The sequence below is a fragment of the Ailuropoda melanoleuca genome, chromosome 1, assembly GCF_002007445.2.
Source record: "Ailuropoda melanoleuca isolate Jingjing chromosome 1, ASM200744v2, whole genome shotgun sequence".
In the NCBI taxonomy this organism is placed as follows: domain Eukaryota; kingdom Metazoa; phylum Chordata; class Mammalia; order Carnivora; family Ursidae; genus Ailuropoda; species Ailuropoda melanoleuca.
Genome location: NC_048218.1, coordinates 135,078,157 through 135,095,590, shown reverse-complemented (window position 1 = coordinate 135,095,590; position 17,434 = coordinate 135,078,157). Strand labels below are relative to the sequence as shown.

At 33.4% G+C, this 17,434-nt stretch overlaps 1 protein-coding gene across 3 annotated transcripts in view; it reads left to right on the top strand.

Annotated features, from left to right (window-relative positions):
• SEMA3A (semaphorin 3A) overlaps positions 1–17,434 on the top strand; it is a 455,650-nt gene that overhangs the window by 427,252 nt on the left and 10,964 nt on the right. For all 3 annotated transcript variants that reach the window (XM_034667173.1, XM_034667177.1, XM_034667180.1), the window contains 2 exons: positions 3,797–3,954; positions 7,576–7,643. In XM_034667173.1, coding sequence (XP_034523064.1) covers positions 3,797–3,954; positions 7,576–7,643 — 226 coding nt within the window. The remainder of the gene's footprint in view (positions 1–3,796; positions 3,955–7,575; positions 7,644–17,434) is intronic.

The following is a 17,434-nucleotide window of genomic DNA, read 5'->3' as shown; positions in this document are numbered from 1 at the left end:
GCCAATAACAGTCAGTGTATATCCTTGCCACACTTACATATCAAAATAGATTGATAATCTCCAAGATATTTAGAGAAACTCAAGAGTGAAGATATTATTGACCCTGATACTGTTATCTTACACTTCATAAGTATGTGTTCACCTGTTCTTGTAATCTAAAAATTGTCAAATGTTGGCAAGGAAATCCGGGGATTTCCAGAATGGAAGCTAGACTGGGATATTCTTTCCTTTAATGATTTTTAAAATTATTTATTTATTCCTTGCTTGGTTTCATTGCCAATCTTAATTACATATAGTTTTATAGAATATTGCTTTTTGTTTAAATATTTTTAAGTATTTTAAGAATTGCCTATTAAATGCAACACATTTCACCAAAAAAAAAAAAAAACACACCCAAAATACCAAAAACAGTTCATCAATTTAAAATACCATGATACAAGAAAAGTATTCCTATCCTTCATTTTCTATTACTGGAAGTTTGATTTCATCAGATCTGAATTGGTTTTACTCATTCTCATGGAAATTTTAAAAGTGAGGCAGTAGTTTCAAGAGGGACAAGCAGTGTCGGAACTAATTTTCTGGATAAATGGACTCATCGCCTGCTTATGACCCGAAACTTGTTAAGGAGGATAGAGAGAAAACCTGTGGTGATGTTAAATTGGGCAGAAAAAGCACATCAGGTTACTTGCTAGGGACTGGATTATGCTCAGTGGTGCCTGCAAGCCTCCCCTATATTTCATTTAGATGGCGTAATTAGTTTTGCAATTCTTTACTAGTACTGCAGAATAATTGTAAAACGAAAACTAGACTTGAGTTGTATTTAATTTGGGGCATTTTATCACACTTTAAGTTTTTGTGGCGGTAATTTAGGTTTTTTCTTCCCATGTTCCTTATTTTTGGTTTTTTCTTCTCATGTTTATTTCTCTGGTTTTCTCCTAAAGGGATATAACAGATTTAGATACTATTATTTAGATAGTAATCCTTCCCAACTCAAATGTCATATTCTTAAACATTTATAAGTATGAATTTTGCTTATGCTTCTTAAGTTATTGGCCAATTCTAGAGATCTTTTGGTTTGATATGACCAACTTCATCAGTAGCTTTTTAAATAGTTCTGACCACAATACAGGGTTCCACAAGTCCATATTCACCAATGCCAACCATTCTTGTGGATATGGCTGCCCCATTTTAATGGTTTGTTTAAATGTCACATGTTGAGCACCTGCGCGGCTCACTTGGTTCCGCATCGGACTCCCTGCTCAATGGGGAGTCGGCCTCTCCCTCTGCCCCTCACTCCCCTTGTGCTCTCTATCTCTCTCTCTCTCTGATAAATAATAAATAAATAAATAAATAAGAATTTTAAAAAGATGCCACATTTATTTCATTTTTTATTGCATTGTGATTGCCTGCCTTCAATACAATCTGAGCTTTTTTTTTTTAATAAGATGATTTGAAAGAGAGATAGAAAGGATAGGAGGAGGGGAAGTTCCTTCCATTAGTTAAGTTCTTTATTAATATTTTTCAAATCATGGTCAACTGTTACCACATTCTGGTTCTGTGGATGTTTTAAGAGAAGTACAAATCAACCTAATTTTCTCTCAACAGAAAGTTTAACAATACTCATCTTTTCCTCCCAAGGACTTCAACTACTGCTTTTTAATTTGCCATGGTTTTTAGGATCTTTTGGTTACTAATAAAAGATGAATATAGTAAAAGGTGGAGCATCCGTAGTATATACTGTATTGTATATACTACTATACTAGAATATTGAAATAGTCTTCACTACCGGGATGGAATAAGCAATGTGTATCAGGGAAACAGTTATCAGGGTGACTGTTTTAGCAGTGGTTTGGTTTTTATTGTATTATGTTTTCTCCCTTATTTCCCTTTCTTTTATTAAGATATGTTAGTTGGTTAGCTTTAAGCACAGAATTATTTTCTATATAGGCACTTTTTATAACCTCTTTAATTTCATAGATTCTACTAGATACATCAATCTTCATTCAATTTATGTTTGTTTATATATGTAGTTCATCTTCAAAAGTTATTTATAAATGTAATTTTAATTATATCCTTTGCTGTCAGGCAATTTGTAATATTAAAAGAGCACAGCATGTTTCAAAGACTAGCTTTTCTATAACTTCTTTTTCATTTATGTAGTGGGAAATTAAAATACACTTTTGAGGTCTTTTCCATGTGTGCTGTTACATGATTCAGTATTTATACAACTTTCATTTAAGGCTTACCATAGTCATTCAGTCCTTTAGTACAAGAAAAGGGAGCTATGATACTAATTACAACAAAATGTGGAGAAATCACAAAACAGTTTTATTTGTATTTTATCTTGTATTTACATGTATTTGCAACATCGCTCAAATGCTACATTGGCTAAACTATGTAAAAGGCATTTTTAAAATTGCACTGAAATCCCGGATTAGCTGCTGCCACAAAGTTTTTCCCCCGTAGTCTACCTCATTTGGTAATTGTAAATTCATTGAACATAATGGCATTGTAGGGTGTTTTATCTGAGTGCATACTTTTATTTTTTTTTAAAGATTTTATTTATTTATTTGACAGAGATAGAGACAGCCAGCGAGAGAGGGAACACAAGCAGGGGGAGTGGGAGAGGAAGAAGCAGGCTCCTAGTGGAGAAGCCGGACGTGGGGCTAGATCCCGGAACGCCAGGATCACGCCCTGAGCCGAAGGCAGACTCTTAACCGCTGTGCCACCCAGGCGCCCCTGAGTGCATACTTTTAAAGATCTAGTTAAACATGCTCATTTTGTGAATAAGGTAGTAAAGACTTACAAAAATTAGGGGAATGCCTCAAGATGACACAGAGAATTAATATAGGGCAAGATCTAGAATCCAGGTACCTTGATGGCCAACGTAGCACTTTTCAACAACAGCCAAGCTTTGTGTTCAAGTCTGCACCAGCCAGAATGTACTTGATTCCCCATTTGATAATCTTTCAAACGAAAAGCAATTTAGTAGTTTTGTTTAAAGTAATCTTCCTGGAGGTAGTGCAAGGACAAGACAGTTGATGTTGAGCAAAACTTAAAAATGCNCGCCTGGGTGGCACAGCGGTTAAGAGTCTGCCTTCGGCTCAGGGCGTGATCCTGGCGTTCCGGGATCTAGCCCCACGTCCGGCTTCTCCACTAGGAGCCTGCTTCTTCCTCTCCCACTCCCCCTGCTTGTGTTCCCTCTCTCGCTGGCTGTCTCTCTCTCTAATAAATAAATAAATCTTAAAAAAAAAAAACTTAAAAATGCAAGCACCAAAACTTTCCCCTATTCCTTCTTATAGGAAGGCAGACTACATCGCTGGCAGTAATATAGGGCACCCATGAGTCAAAAGCAAATGATCCCTGCCTCAAGACCAAGAGAGTACAGTGGCAATGTAGATTTGCTGATTAATCAAAATTACAAACAGCAGAAGTAAAAAAAAAAAAGCTTTCTAAGAACAAAAACCTTGAAGGTTGAAAATTATATTACTCAGTGTCTTCTTTTACTTAATTTGTATCTTTATTGAGATTTAACTGATATGTAACCATTATTGTCTTCCCTTGATTTTATACTTTAAAATACACTTGTTTTAGTCAAATATTTAGATTTTGCTCTTGGTCTTTTTAAATGGTCATATGATCTGCCAGGCTTTTGACAAAACTGCCAATAATGAGATTTTTTTTTAAACCCACTAGTACAAATTTTTTTTTATGTGTTATGTATAAGAAAACTTTTTTAGAGAAAAGATTAAAAAAAACAGGACTGTTTTGTCATAATAGTAAACTCTTTCCACAGCAACAACTATATATCGGTTCCACCACGGGGGTCACTCAGCTCCCGTTACACCGCTGCGATATTTATGGGAAAGCATGTGCAGAGTGCTGCCTTGCCCGAGACCCTTACTGTGCCTGGGACGGCTCTTCATGCTCTCGCTATTTTCCCACTGCAAAGAGGTAGGAGAAATATTGGAAAGAAATACAAATATTTGCTATTTATCTTACCTGATTCTGTTTTTAAACGGCTTTCTTCATATATCATCTTTTTATGATGAATGAGAGTGGTTTAGAGGGGTTTGTGGTTTTTTTTTCTTTCTCTTAAATAGTCAAAACAATCAGAAAAATGTGTATAATTATAGTTGGGTACCAAATATAATGGAACAAATGGTTTTAATAAATTACTGAGGGAAATCTAAAACATTACAATAATGTCCTTGAATGTTTACACTTGGAAATTACAAAGTTTTCCAACTTCATTTTACACAGGGGGAGAAATGAGGGCCAAAGCCACAGGGAAAGTCAGAAACAGAATCTAAACTGGGCCTTGTGCCTTTTGACCAAAATGCTCTTCTCTCCAAAAATGCTCTTCTTTTTCTATCCAGCAACATTCTATCCTGGTTATAAATTTTAATAAGGCAATTTATGTCCTTGGATGAATGAAAAATTTGCAAAGAAAGTAATTTATTTACTTTTAGAGTCTTAGACAGTATACAGAGACTCAATTATAACAAGTCAAGAAAAATTTTTTCTAGTTTTAAAAAAATTATATTGTTTGTATAATGCTAACTAGCATCAAATTTTATTTTTATTTGACCCAAAATATATCTTTATTTGACCCCCCAAATTTAAAGACCACTGTATTACCATAGTATCATCTTGTGTTTATAGTGTTTGAACCTAAAATATAAAACCACATAACAAAATACCTATTTATTAATCTTTATATATGTATTACACTAATATTTTAAGCATATTCTTAATACGTAAAGCATCTTTTTTGGACGTGCTTAAATAAAATTTGTTAAGATATGCCTAGAAGTTATCTAAAATAATATGTGTAGATAAAACATAGCTATAAGTTGCTGTCTAGGCGATTGAGGGCCTTAGGAACAGGCATTTGATTATTTGATACAGTACTGTGTAGGAGTATTGTTATCCTTCAGGGAACTCTTAGACACATCCTAAAAGTTGTATACAAACTGGGTTTCCTTTCGCTTTAAAAATAAAAACACTTTTTTAATCTGACAAAATATTCACCTCAACATATTCTCTACTGCTCACATGTGGCTACCTTTCTCTGTAGATATTTACCAGTATTTCAGAAACAAGCAGTGAAAGATGAGAGTAATATACAATGTCTTGCTAATATAAACCCGAAGATTAACAGTTTGCACATCAACCTACTGAAACATAAAGTAAGAATCAGAGTTATCAAGGTCCACTGCATTTTAGGAGCAATAAAATTTGTTTTATTTTTTTACTCTAGTTAATGTTTTACAAGAAGCTGTGATGTGGATTTTTTTCATTGCTACTAAGCTGTGTTCTACATTTGGATTTTTAAAATGTTTTGAAAAGATTTTAGGGGAAAGGAATAACCCTAATGTCTACTTAAATCTTTTGATTACATGCTTCAGATAACATTGGTTGTAGTGTTAAATCGTGTACAACTTAAATCTTTCATATATAATCAGTCCATATAGATTAAGACAGTTATCTTATTAATATTAAATGTAAATGTAGTAGTAGCTAATTCCATTGAATAGATGCAATTTTCTTAAGGCTTCAAGATTCAGAATTGAAATAATGTGTTTGTATTCTTTCATTTACTAACTGATTTTGCTAGACGTTTAAATCTGAAACAAAAGCTTAGTGTGGAGATAATGTGTTACTGAGTAAGGAAACCATGGATAGTTTAATAGCAATATGCAGTTTTCATAGCAAAAAAATTAAATTATGTAAGGTTGAACTTTTATGGTTCTTAATATCATTTAGATCTAGGTGCTTTTAATATTGAAAAACATAAAATTCGTGTTTGAATTAAAATGAGTATCATTTCCTTTCCATCTGAAAGTATAGGATACTACCTAATTTAGCAGTAATTCATTCAAATTTTAAGCCTTTTTAAAAGAAGGAAGATAAAAATAAGATGATAACTATATAATAAGTTAAAAGGCTATATATTACATATTTGAAATACGTTTATTATACCTACAATTCCAGATTGAAGGAATTATTAACACATTTTTGTTGTGCCTTGGAGATTTTACTTAATCCAATTTCATGTGTCTTTGAAAGGGATGTTTAGAGGCAGGCCTCACAATTTATATATTCTTTGTGATGGCTTTTTTCAAAAGCTTAAATGGCAGTAGAAAATGCCTTCCCAAATGCTTTGTGGTTCGTGTTTCACAAGTTCCCTTGTTGGCTCAATTTTGAAATGTGCAACATCTGTTTGATAGTCTCACCAATTCTACAAATAGAAATCCATAAATACTTTAGTCTTCTAAATTTATGAATACAGTAACAACTTCCATGTTTGCAAATCTCAGTGGCCTTTGTGAGAACTCTTTTCAGGGATGGTAACTAACTTTTCAGCAACACAATATTCATTAACATTGACGTAGAAAACAGCTGGGCAAGGGTCCCCAGTCTTTTTCATCCTGTTACATGTAGCTGATCTCCATTTTTAGCCTCTTTCTCAAACTCCACATCCTGCTTGCACTGAGATGGCTAGAGACAACCTCCTTCTTCCCAGTCAACCACTAACAAAGTGTAGAAAGAAGACACCCAGAATGTACTGCAACTAACATGATCTGAGCAGCAGTATGTAGGAGAAATTTATTTAGATTTTTATAGCAAATTTGGCTTTTCTCTTAGAGGTGAGTCCTTCTCTTTCACCTTCCTCTGACAAGAGGCAGACTTGCTCCACAGTATTTGTTACCACACTTCTCCTTTGATTGATTTCACAGGTAAATCAGTCTGCAGTCATAGCCATAGGATCATGAAAGAAATGTTTTGTTAAAGAAGGTTGATATAGCAACCAAAAAGAAAAATTCAAAAGTAACTTAAAAATAGATTTCATAGGGATGCCTGGGTGGCTCAGTCGGTTAAATATCTGCCTTCAGCTCAGGTCATGATCCCAGGGTGCTGGGATCGAGTCTACATCAGGCTTCTTGCTCAGTGGGGAGTCGTCTTCTCCCTCTCCCTCTGCCCCTTCCCACTGCTCATGCTCGCTCTCTCTTTCTGACACAGAAATAAAATCTTAAAAAAAGATAGATTTCATAGAAGCAATACTTTTAAATTTAACAAAAGTCTATTTTAGAAATTATGTATAAGTAGTAAGAGAAAAAACAGTCATGTGAATTTTAATTTTGAAGCTCACTTTCTCATTAGTGATCAGAAGGAAGAAGTTTAATTCGGGTTATTGAAGAAATGGGTTGCTATTCTATATTTTGTGCTTTTTCCTCAGAATTTAAGATGTTAGGAATTTTAGAGTTTCTAGATGTTAGATTCTTACTGATTGGCATCAAGTTGCACATAAACCATGAATCTTCTGTTATAACTTTGAAAGACTTGACTGCATTGTTAGTACATTTGTAAACTGTTTCTCATTTTGATCATCTGGAGACTGCTCCTACAAGGAAAATGAGCTGCTTTAAAAAAAATTCTTTAGTCAGATACAGACCCATCTCTTCCTATAAGTCCTGGTGTCTTTGATTTTTTTATTTTTCTTAATTCTTGTGACAAATTCCCAAGATGGAATAAGGCTGCAATAATACCTTTTAAATGTAATTGTTTTAGACGCACAAGACGACAAGATATAAGAAATGGAGACCCGCTGACTCACTGTTCAGACTTACAACACCATGGTAAGTTAGAACACTTTCATCTTTCAACCTGCTAATACCAGGATAAATCATAAGCAGTAGTGTGTACCCACACATTTGCATGTAGGGCACACACCGGTACCAAAACAGTTAAGGAAATGCAACTGAAGAGGAAGGAAATCTAGAAGAAGAAAATTCTAAAGAATACTAAGCGGTGAATTCTATTTTATTATTGCAGATATGATAAATTCAAGTTTTACATCCTTACAAGGATCTAAAATTTCAACTTTCTCATATTACCAAAAAGAAGCCAGGTTTAAGTATATGTTTTCGTATATAGTAGCAACTTGAGAGCAACAGGCAACAGAGAATTCATTTAAATATATTAAAGAAGAAAATGTAGCCTTAAAATAAGCCATGCAAGTTATTCATTAATATGTTGATGATACAGACCTATTGTATTGTTATTGGGTATCCTAGTCAAGTAGAAGATAATTCTAATATCTTCACATTGATTTACTAGTAGGATATCCCCTTGAACTGGGGATTTGGATTGTTTTATTTTTTGCTTCCTAAAAGATGTCAAGTCTTAATTAATGTCCAGTATTTAATACTGGGATACCAACCAAACTTCCTTTAAAATGCAGTAAAATTGTAGAACATCTCACCCCCCCCTTTACAAAAACAATAATGAGGCTGTGCCTCCCTCTGCTGGGAAAACTTACCAATGACATCACTGCTAAGGAACAATTCATAGTTAAAAATAGCTGAAATGTAAAATGTAAATATTTTACATGTAATTGAACATAATTACCCTACTAAGTTTTTTGGTGCCTTTTACATTAATCTTAAAGGAAGGGCTAATATTTTTATCAGTTAACTTGGATTTGATCCACTTATTCTGTGTATACAATATTCATATTTCATGAATGTTAAGAAAGAAAACACACTGCATAAATAACAGCCCAACATGCATTCCAAAACCTGGGTACCTTCTGAAGGTCAGATCCCCCGTTGTGTATCCTATGCATGCTGGTATCTGATTCATGAATACTCACAGGGTTGTCTGGGGGATGCCAATAACAAGATAGGTAGGTAACCAAAAATTGAGATAGGTAACCACAAATTGAGCCTATATTTGGGTCCATTTTGCTTGCAAAATTTCTTGCTTGCAAAATTTCTTGCTAAGGACTTTACTGCCTGTTACTGTTCTTATTATAAAGAAAAAGGATACCACTAAATTGGAGCAAATGTTGTGATGTTTTGTCTTTGTACAGATAGGGTACATTATTGACATGTCCTCCTTAAATTTTTCAAATGGTATATTTCAGTTGGACGACCAAACATTAACTAGTCTTGCATTAACTATTTCATGTAAACATATTAAATAATGATCAGCACCATTTAAGCAATGCAGTATTATGAAATTTAATTTATCACATTAAAAAATCTTTTTGCTTAGATATGGAGAAGCTAATGATAACTGCAAGTAAAAGAAACAAGAGAGTGTTAACTAGAGCTCATTTCTGATCAGACTTCAATCTCCATATCAATATAGACTTTGGTATTTTGCTCACTCTTATATTTCTAGGGTTATAACAGATGCCATATCTTGAATATTATAGATATTTAATGAAATTTTATTGAATGAATATTCTAAATATTTGAAACTATAGCACAGCTACTCACCTTATTCTTGGTTTTCAGGAGAGATTTGAACTAAATAGCATCTATTATTTATTGTTGGAATGACTTAAGTCATACATTGCTTTGACACCATCAAATAGATCTCTTTTAAGAAACATCATTATCGACCAATTAGTTGACTAATAAAAAATTATTCTACACTACTACACATAGGATACTATGCTATGTTTTAAAAATTGCTGGTGAATTACTGATAGATACATCCATTTGTTGAATAATCGAGTTCCTTCATAGACCTACTTGGTATTTTTTCAAAATGATATATATGTTGGAATTATGGGCATACATATAATACAAAGAAAAGCTGACCAAAGGCATTTTTTTAAAAGTAAGACTGTGTATAAATAAATGTTGGCTGTTGAATGAATGGCCTTTGGAAAGTGCTTCAGATTTTAAAGTTCTATTTTGATGAAGTTAGAGTAATGAAAGCTTGTAAAAATTGAGAATATAGAATTGCTTAGCTATAGAAAGTAAAGTGAACATGAATCATTTTTTCTCTTGATACTTCAGTCAAAAGGCTATAGGCAAGAAAAGGAATTGCTGTGGTTCAGTGTTACTGTGTGTGTGTGTGTGTGTGTGTGTGTGTGTGTGTGTGTGTAAACAATGCTACGTAGATGCATGTGATATATGGGAGGAAATGGTAAAATCGTCCAAGAAGTTCTGCAGACACTCCCTTTTTGAAGCCCTTTTTATTCTTTGTCTGCTTGTAAAACTAATTAACCAAACATAAAAACCATATACTATAGATTACAGTAAATTTCAAATGTTTGGAAACTAAGTCACACATTCCCATAGGACCAAGCTGAGTCTTACTGTGAGGAACCAGTGAATTATCTTAGAATAGGTGGCGTCTATTTTTGAAAGTAAAATAGGCAACAACCCAGAGCCCGGCCCTGTTAAATCATGTATGTTGTCTTGCTAGTGTCACATCTCACATTGAATAAAATATATGTGCTCATATGGAAACATACAAAGATATGAGATGTTTTCCCAGAAAGCTGCTAAGCAACTTGAAGCCAAATTATACACTTCAGGACAATCAGTTCCAGCTGTAATGGTAAACATATTCTGTAACACTCTATATTTTACATATCCTGAGGTTTTAATAGAGAGACTATATAAAATAACTCAGAATTAAGGTGGAAGAAATTTCACTCTCGATGAAACGTTTAACACTCACTCAGCTCTTTGCTCCCTCTTGTGTAAAGGCAGGTCTAATGGTGAGCTGGCCTAGGTGTCACGTTGAAAACTCCAGCTCCACCTCCCCTTAATCTGGCACACTCTCTTCCATCACTGGTGGCTATTCACCTAGGGAAATTATAGTATAAAACCCTAAATGTGTATGTGCTGGCAGATCTTCTTGTCTTCTCGCTCACACCTCATACAGAATGCTAAAGAGAAACTTCAGGTTGTTTCCATTATGTTCCCTTCCCTAAAATAACTTATGCACAAAATTGGAGCTTGTCTGACTTTGCCTCCAAGAGCATGAGTGGCTGAGTCAATTTACCATTCCCCGTCTTTACTAAACAAGAATGGGTTGTATTATGATCTACATGCCCAGAAAGGAACAAACCATAAATAACAACATTTTAAAAGATGAACATCATCTTAGATTTTTGAAGCTTTGAATTATTTTATGTCCTAACTTTAGTTCAGTACCATCATTGAATTTTGCTTCATGATAATTCTATTGGCTGTTCTACATACATGCATTTTCCTTCTAGCATCCCACAGTAAAATATCCACAGAATTCAATCTTCTTAATTATCTCTGCAACTGGCTCATCTCAATTTATGTCTCGGTTGGCATCAGCATTATTCCAGAATTTCATAAAATATCTTTGGCTGTGTCATCTTTGTGGTCTGCAGAGCTGTAAATTTAGTATTCTGTAGCAATGCTAATCTGGTCTGTGTTTTAGCTTATTTTATACACATAGAAACTCCAACTGAATCTGAGCATTTAGCCCCAAGAGAAGCCTCAAAGTTTGATAGATGAGTATGATGTCAGCCCTAAAAAACCCCTAACTTTAATAAATTAACAAATTGTATCAAGTCTAAGACGTCACTGAATATAAGATGCACCATTTTTTAAGGACTGCTAAGAAAGAAAAACTGCCCAAGTTGGATAATCTAATAATGATGCCAGCATCGAGCCAGCTTACAGGGTTTCAGTATTAGTACAAAGAAGAAATAAACTTCCATGAAGAAGACAGCAAGGACATTTGCCTGTTTCACCTATAATCATGGGTGGTAGAAAAGGGGGAAACCACTTCTTGAATCACAGGGTGATACTCACAAATGTTTGCTTTCTGAATTCACACTAACACTGTGGACAAATACCTCAGACAAGACTTGAATTTAAAGAGGTGTCAGGTTAGGAGAGTCACATGTGTCTGGCAAAAGTAAAAACAAACTCTTTCCAGAAGAAAGCAACTTGAACTCAGGTCAAGAACAACTGTAAGACACATTCTATTATCAGAGATGTTAAAATATACAAAGTGTACATTCTAGAATGAAATTATTACCGTGTTATCCTCTGTAATTAGGCAAATACAGTTATTCATAGTATAGGTGTATGAGACATAAACACACACACCTGAATAAGAAGAGGTTTGAAATATTTTGTACTATCATTGTTCCTTATTCAAGTTTTTAAATATGCCATAAGAGATGACCCAACCATTTATACACCCATAATTTAACTGTTGTAAATGTAAAGTTTTTAAAGCATGCTGTATTTTTTAAATTTCAAAAATAAGGGAAACATATTAAAATACAGGATGGTATTTTCATTATTGTTTATGGAAGGTTTCTGCTTCAGTAAATGGGTGTTTTCCATCATCTATCATATCTCTTGGGAAGAAGTAAATTAAAGTCCATGTTTCCTGATGTTTAAATGTAAAAATTCCTATGGTAATTTTACTCTGCCATATAGATTATATGTGTTTTCTTGGTAAAACATGTGCTATAAAGTCATGAAAATTAAACATATGAGATATTCAATATAGAATAAATAAATATGGTAGTAGATATCTTCATATTGCTTGTGATTTTTATAGAATTGACTTTCAGTCTGCCTTACACCAAGAAATACTGCAGCCCCCCCACACAAAGGTATCAAGCATAAAAGTAAATGAGGAGCTTCAGATGGCTTCATTGTTAACTTCATAACATATCCATTTCGTTTCCATATTTTAAATTAATAAATTTCTAAAAATTAAGATACTAGTGACCACCTCTAATATAATAATTACTGATGAATAGTAAGATTAAAATACTCTGGTCATATCTGTCTGCTTGTTTATCCATCTATCTATATGCCAACAAGAGCATTTTAAACTAACATCCACAGGGGCGCCTGGGTAGCGCAGTCGTTAAGCGTTTGATCCCGGCGTTCTGGGATTGAGTCCCACATCGGGCTCCTCCGCTGGGAGTCTGCTTCTTCCTCTCCCACTCCCCTGCTGTGTTCCCTCTCTCGCTGGCTATCTGTCACATAAATAAATAAAATATTTAAAAAATAAAATAAAAAAAATAAACTAACATCCATAGGAATCTGTGAATTCAAGAAAGATAGGAAACTACTTGAATTGTAAAATTTTAAATGCTATATTCTGTTTGGTAATTATTTCCCAGCACCAGAGACAGATCTTAATTTAGGAAATAAAACAAAGTAGTTTAAAATCTGATATTTTAGCAAGTTGATAAATTTTAAGTTTAGATTTTCTCTAAGGTTTCATAATTGAGTCTTTTTTTGTACTTGACAGATGCATTAAGCACATGGACTTTAATACATACATATGCAAGAATGCAAACTCACATTCAGCTGGTTAGTAACTAGTTGGTACAAGCATCATACAAAACATTGGAGAAATATTGTACTAAGCATTATATTGATAAACAAACAGGACCCCTGTAATATAGCTTAGTATATACTGTAGAATTTGTTTTCAATGTACTATAATGTATGAGATTATTAAATCAATTGTTAGCAATCTTAATACTCTGGTCTAAAAATATACATGAACATTAGGGATGAATGAAATTTTTGTCTTCAATTTTATTTATTCTTAGGTATTTTATGACTTCCTAAGACTTACTGATTCATTCATTAAATGCCTTTTTAGCTACTGCTACTTAAAGGGGGATTATTCCTTCATTTGAAGTCAAATTAGATTATTTTCTATTGATAAATTACCATTTATATTTCTAGAGAAAAACATCTAGAATCTGGTAAGGAAAATCTAAGTAATGATGTTTATACTTAAGAAATGCATTTGTGCAGTCTTCTGTGTCACCGAGAGCTTGTGGACATTTCTTTTCTTCCTTAGTTTGGCCTTTAGGTTATTGAGAAACAAATTTACAATGTAAAATATTAAAATTACAATTTTAAAATTACAATTACAAATAAAATTATTAAATGTGTTGAAAACAACTGGAATTAGATTTCTCTTTATATAGTTCAGCAACTAACACTATTTGTTAAATATTTAAAACAATTTGCAACCATTTCACCCTACCCTAATTTAACTTTTACTATTATATTCATTATTTATGAAATTCAGCTTTAAAATAACTTTCAGGGGGAGAACATCAAAAATGATAACAGAAATTAAATAGTTGAATAAATATGAGGTTTACTACCCCACCCATCATCTCTATCTTTTCTCCGTGATGTCACATTCTTACATTATTAACATTTCAATCCGGGGAGACATTTATGGGGTTAAAATGGAGAGTGAAATAAATGGAAAGCTGAAATGTGATGCCTTCTGTTTCTGCTGTATTGGAAGAGAATCAAATACTAAATAAGGCCTTTAGCAACATGATATTTCTGGCCAAATGATGGATATCATGACTTTTTGTTGTTACAAAAGGAAGCAATTTATTTAACTTCTTTCTTTCCTCCCATTCTTTCTGGTTTATTAGCCTCATTTCATTTCCATAAATTATCCCACTAAAGGAGGAAATGATTAATTGAAGATTGCTTCCTTAAAAACATTATTTCTTGTCATTAACAACTGCGGCATATTGTAACATTGTGTTATTCAAATATACCGTGGTGCTTTTAAAATAATTTTAATGTTTGTTGCTCTCAATTATTTTGCTCTAACTATTCAGTTCAACTCATGAGAATTCATTATGCCAGTTTAACAGCTAACTCTACCCTTGTTGTCTACTGGTAATTTTCATGACAAAAGTTTATATCCAAAACAGTTGCTTTCTGAGTGAAATGTATTTTAAAATAGACTAAAATGAGATTGCTTTCTTTCTGGAAATCTACAGAATTACTCATTGGCATGGACATCCTTCAGACTTATAGGTGTCCCTGGAGATGTGAGAATATATTCATATGATTTCTCTAATCTCTTTCTCTTTTTATTATCCCAATTTGCAATTTTTTTTTTTATTTTGGGGTATTACTTGATTAGTTGTCTTCTCCCACCTATCTCAAATCAACTCTTGTAACATTATAAAAGACAAATTTAGAAGATTTGAAATGTTTACATTTGCCAGTGTGGTTTAATAGCATATTTCGTCATAATCAAGGTTATAAACCCTATGCCCTTTTTAACTGATTAAACTTTTAACCATTTCTTTTATGTAATTATGATAACTCCATGTCTGAGGATATCAAAGTTACATGAGATTCTAGCTTTTAAATGCAGAGTAAATAGTTACCTGGATTTTCCATCCAGCAAACATTAGCTAAGGGTCTATGATTGCCTAGTACCAGGACTGTAAAACGTATGGTACAGAGGAAGACAACCAGATTAATAAATAATCATAACAAATAAGACTACATGTGTTCTAAAACTGTATGTAAAAAGATTTTTAGGAAGCATAGAAGAGGAAATACTTTTTTTGATGGTGGTCAGGAAGTAGGATTGATGTTGGGAAGCAGTTCATAATTTTGTCTTACTATGGATCCTCAATAAAGGATTTTAAGTTTTGACTAACAATTGAAACTATCACAAGAATAGCAGTAACAAAATAGCACCTCATTTATTTAGACTGTTTCTGAGTCTGGACACTTTACTATTATTTTTTATGTAGATATATTTTAACAAGAAAAAAAGATACTTGGGTTATAAAAATTTTCTGTTGTCCAAAATTACTAGATAACCTAATAATATATTTCAGATAATATGTAATTGTTTGATTAAAAACAAGGAGAAGATAAAGATACCAATAATATCACACAGACAAAGCAGGTATACTGACAGAACAAAACGAGGCATGCAGGGAGAACATATTCACCATGTTCACCATATTCACCATGAAGTTATAAGGATAGAACATAAATGTGTCTAATAAGATTTGTCAGCCAGTGGTGAAGGAAAAACTGATCAACAGATGAACTACAAAGTTAATTCCTTAAAAAAAAAAAGTTTTTCAGGGTGCCTTGCCAGCTCAGTCAGTACAGCATCTGACTCTTGATCTCAGGGTTGGGAGTTCAAGCCCCACATTGGGTGTGGAGCCTATGTGGGAAAGAAAAAAAATCAGTTTTTCAAGAGAATCTCAATAATTCCTAAAACTAACACCAGAAAATACAATCTCCCAACGTGAACACCAAGAAAATAGTGCAAGGCAGTGGGGCACCATATTGGACAACAGTGAGCACATCCATACAGTATTCCTGCTGGGCTTTCTCCATGTGGATCAGAAAGACCCCACCCAACACAACTCACAAAAGTCAGTTATATTATGGGAATAACCCAACGTGTTCCATGTAAACTGTTCTTAGATCAATTAGTTTAATCCAGCGGGAGATTTTAGATTATACTTACCCTGAATATGCAAGATTTCTTATCCTTCAGGAAATCTTTAATCAACAATGTTTTCTCAGTTGAGCTTTTGATTTATATTGGATAATTGTAAGTTCAACAGTATATGCTCTGAAAAATACTTACAGTATAGGTATACTCTGCTACCATTTCAGTGCAGAGTTGTTTGCTTTAATAAAGTAAAAATGATGGTATGTTTGACATCCTAAGGAAAAAAATTGAAAATCTACTAAGAAGACAAGAATCAAAATATTGTTTATGTTTTTTTTAATAGAAACAGACATGAAGGAAGAGGGGACAGAGGGAATAAAGGAAGGAGAAAGAGAAACACATTATTATTGAAATTCTTGTGTTTCCTATGTTGTACAATGTTTACTCAAGCAGTTGGGGTAGAAGGATCAGGAAAGGGAATGGATATTTATTGAGTGCCTCTTAATCATTCTAAAATATTTATTGGGTATCTGTTTTTAAGGTTTCAGGTATGGGGAAATAACAGAAAAAATGTTTAACTGAGCTCCCAAATATATGAATGCTTGCCTGAGGCCAATTTAAATGAAAATTCTGGCCCTAAGTTAAAAATTGCTGATGATAGAAACATTCTACTGAAGAGGAATTAATAGAAACTACTGTATTTAGTGGAAATTTAGTTTTTGCAATTATTATTGATGGCAGCACACCCTAACAAAACTAAACTAAGAGAATCTCAAACCAAAAAAAAGACAGTAGTACCTGTGCATACCGACTATGATTGGTATTTAATATGGCAGAACTTGTAACTTCACTGATGGGTAACTAGAATACTTTCTTTTGCTTTTTTATTTGGACAAAAGAGAGAAAGACCCACTTAAAGGGGGAATGAGTCGTAAAACCTATTGGTGAGAGTAGTTATCAAGGCAAAGTGAAGACACCTGGTCAGTGAACTAAATTCTCCAGTTATGGTTCTTATTCAGGTGGGAAAGTACCTGAATATCATGTTTCTTGAAGAACTCCATGAACTATTGCCATATTAAACTAAAAACAACTTGGTATAAATTCTTGATTAAATCAAATCCCATCTTATATTAGATTGTACTATAAGTAGCAGATGAAATGGTTTTTTTAATCTAAGGAAATATTTACTATTAGAACTTTTGGTTGCATGGGTGGTTCAGTCAGTTAAGTGTCCAACTCCTGATTTTGGTGCATCAGGTATCAGGCTCCGCCCTGGGCGGAACCTGCTTAAGATTCTCTATCTCCCTTTTCCCCTCTTCCTCCACTCTCTCTCTCTCTCCAAAAAAAAAACAAAAACAAAAACAGGAACAAAAACAAAAAACAAAAACAAAAAAAACATGAGAGAGAGAAC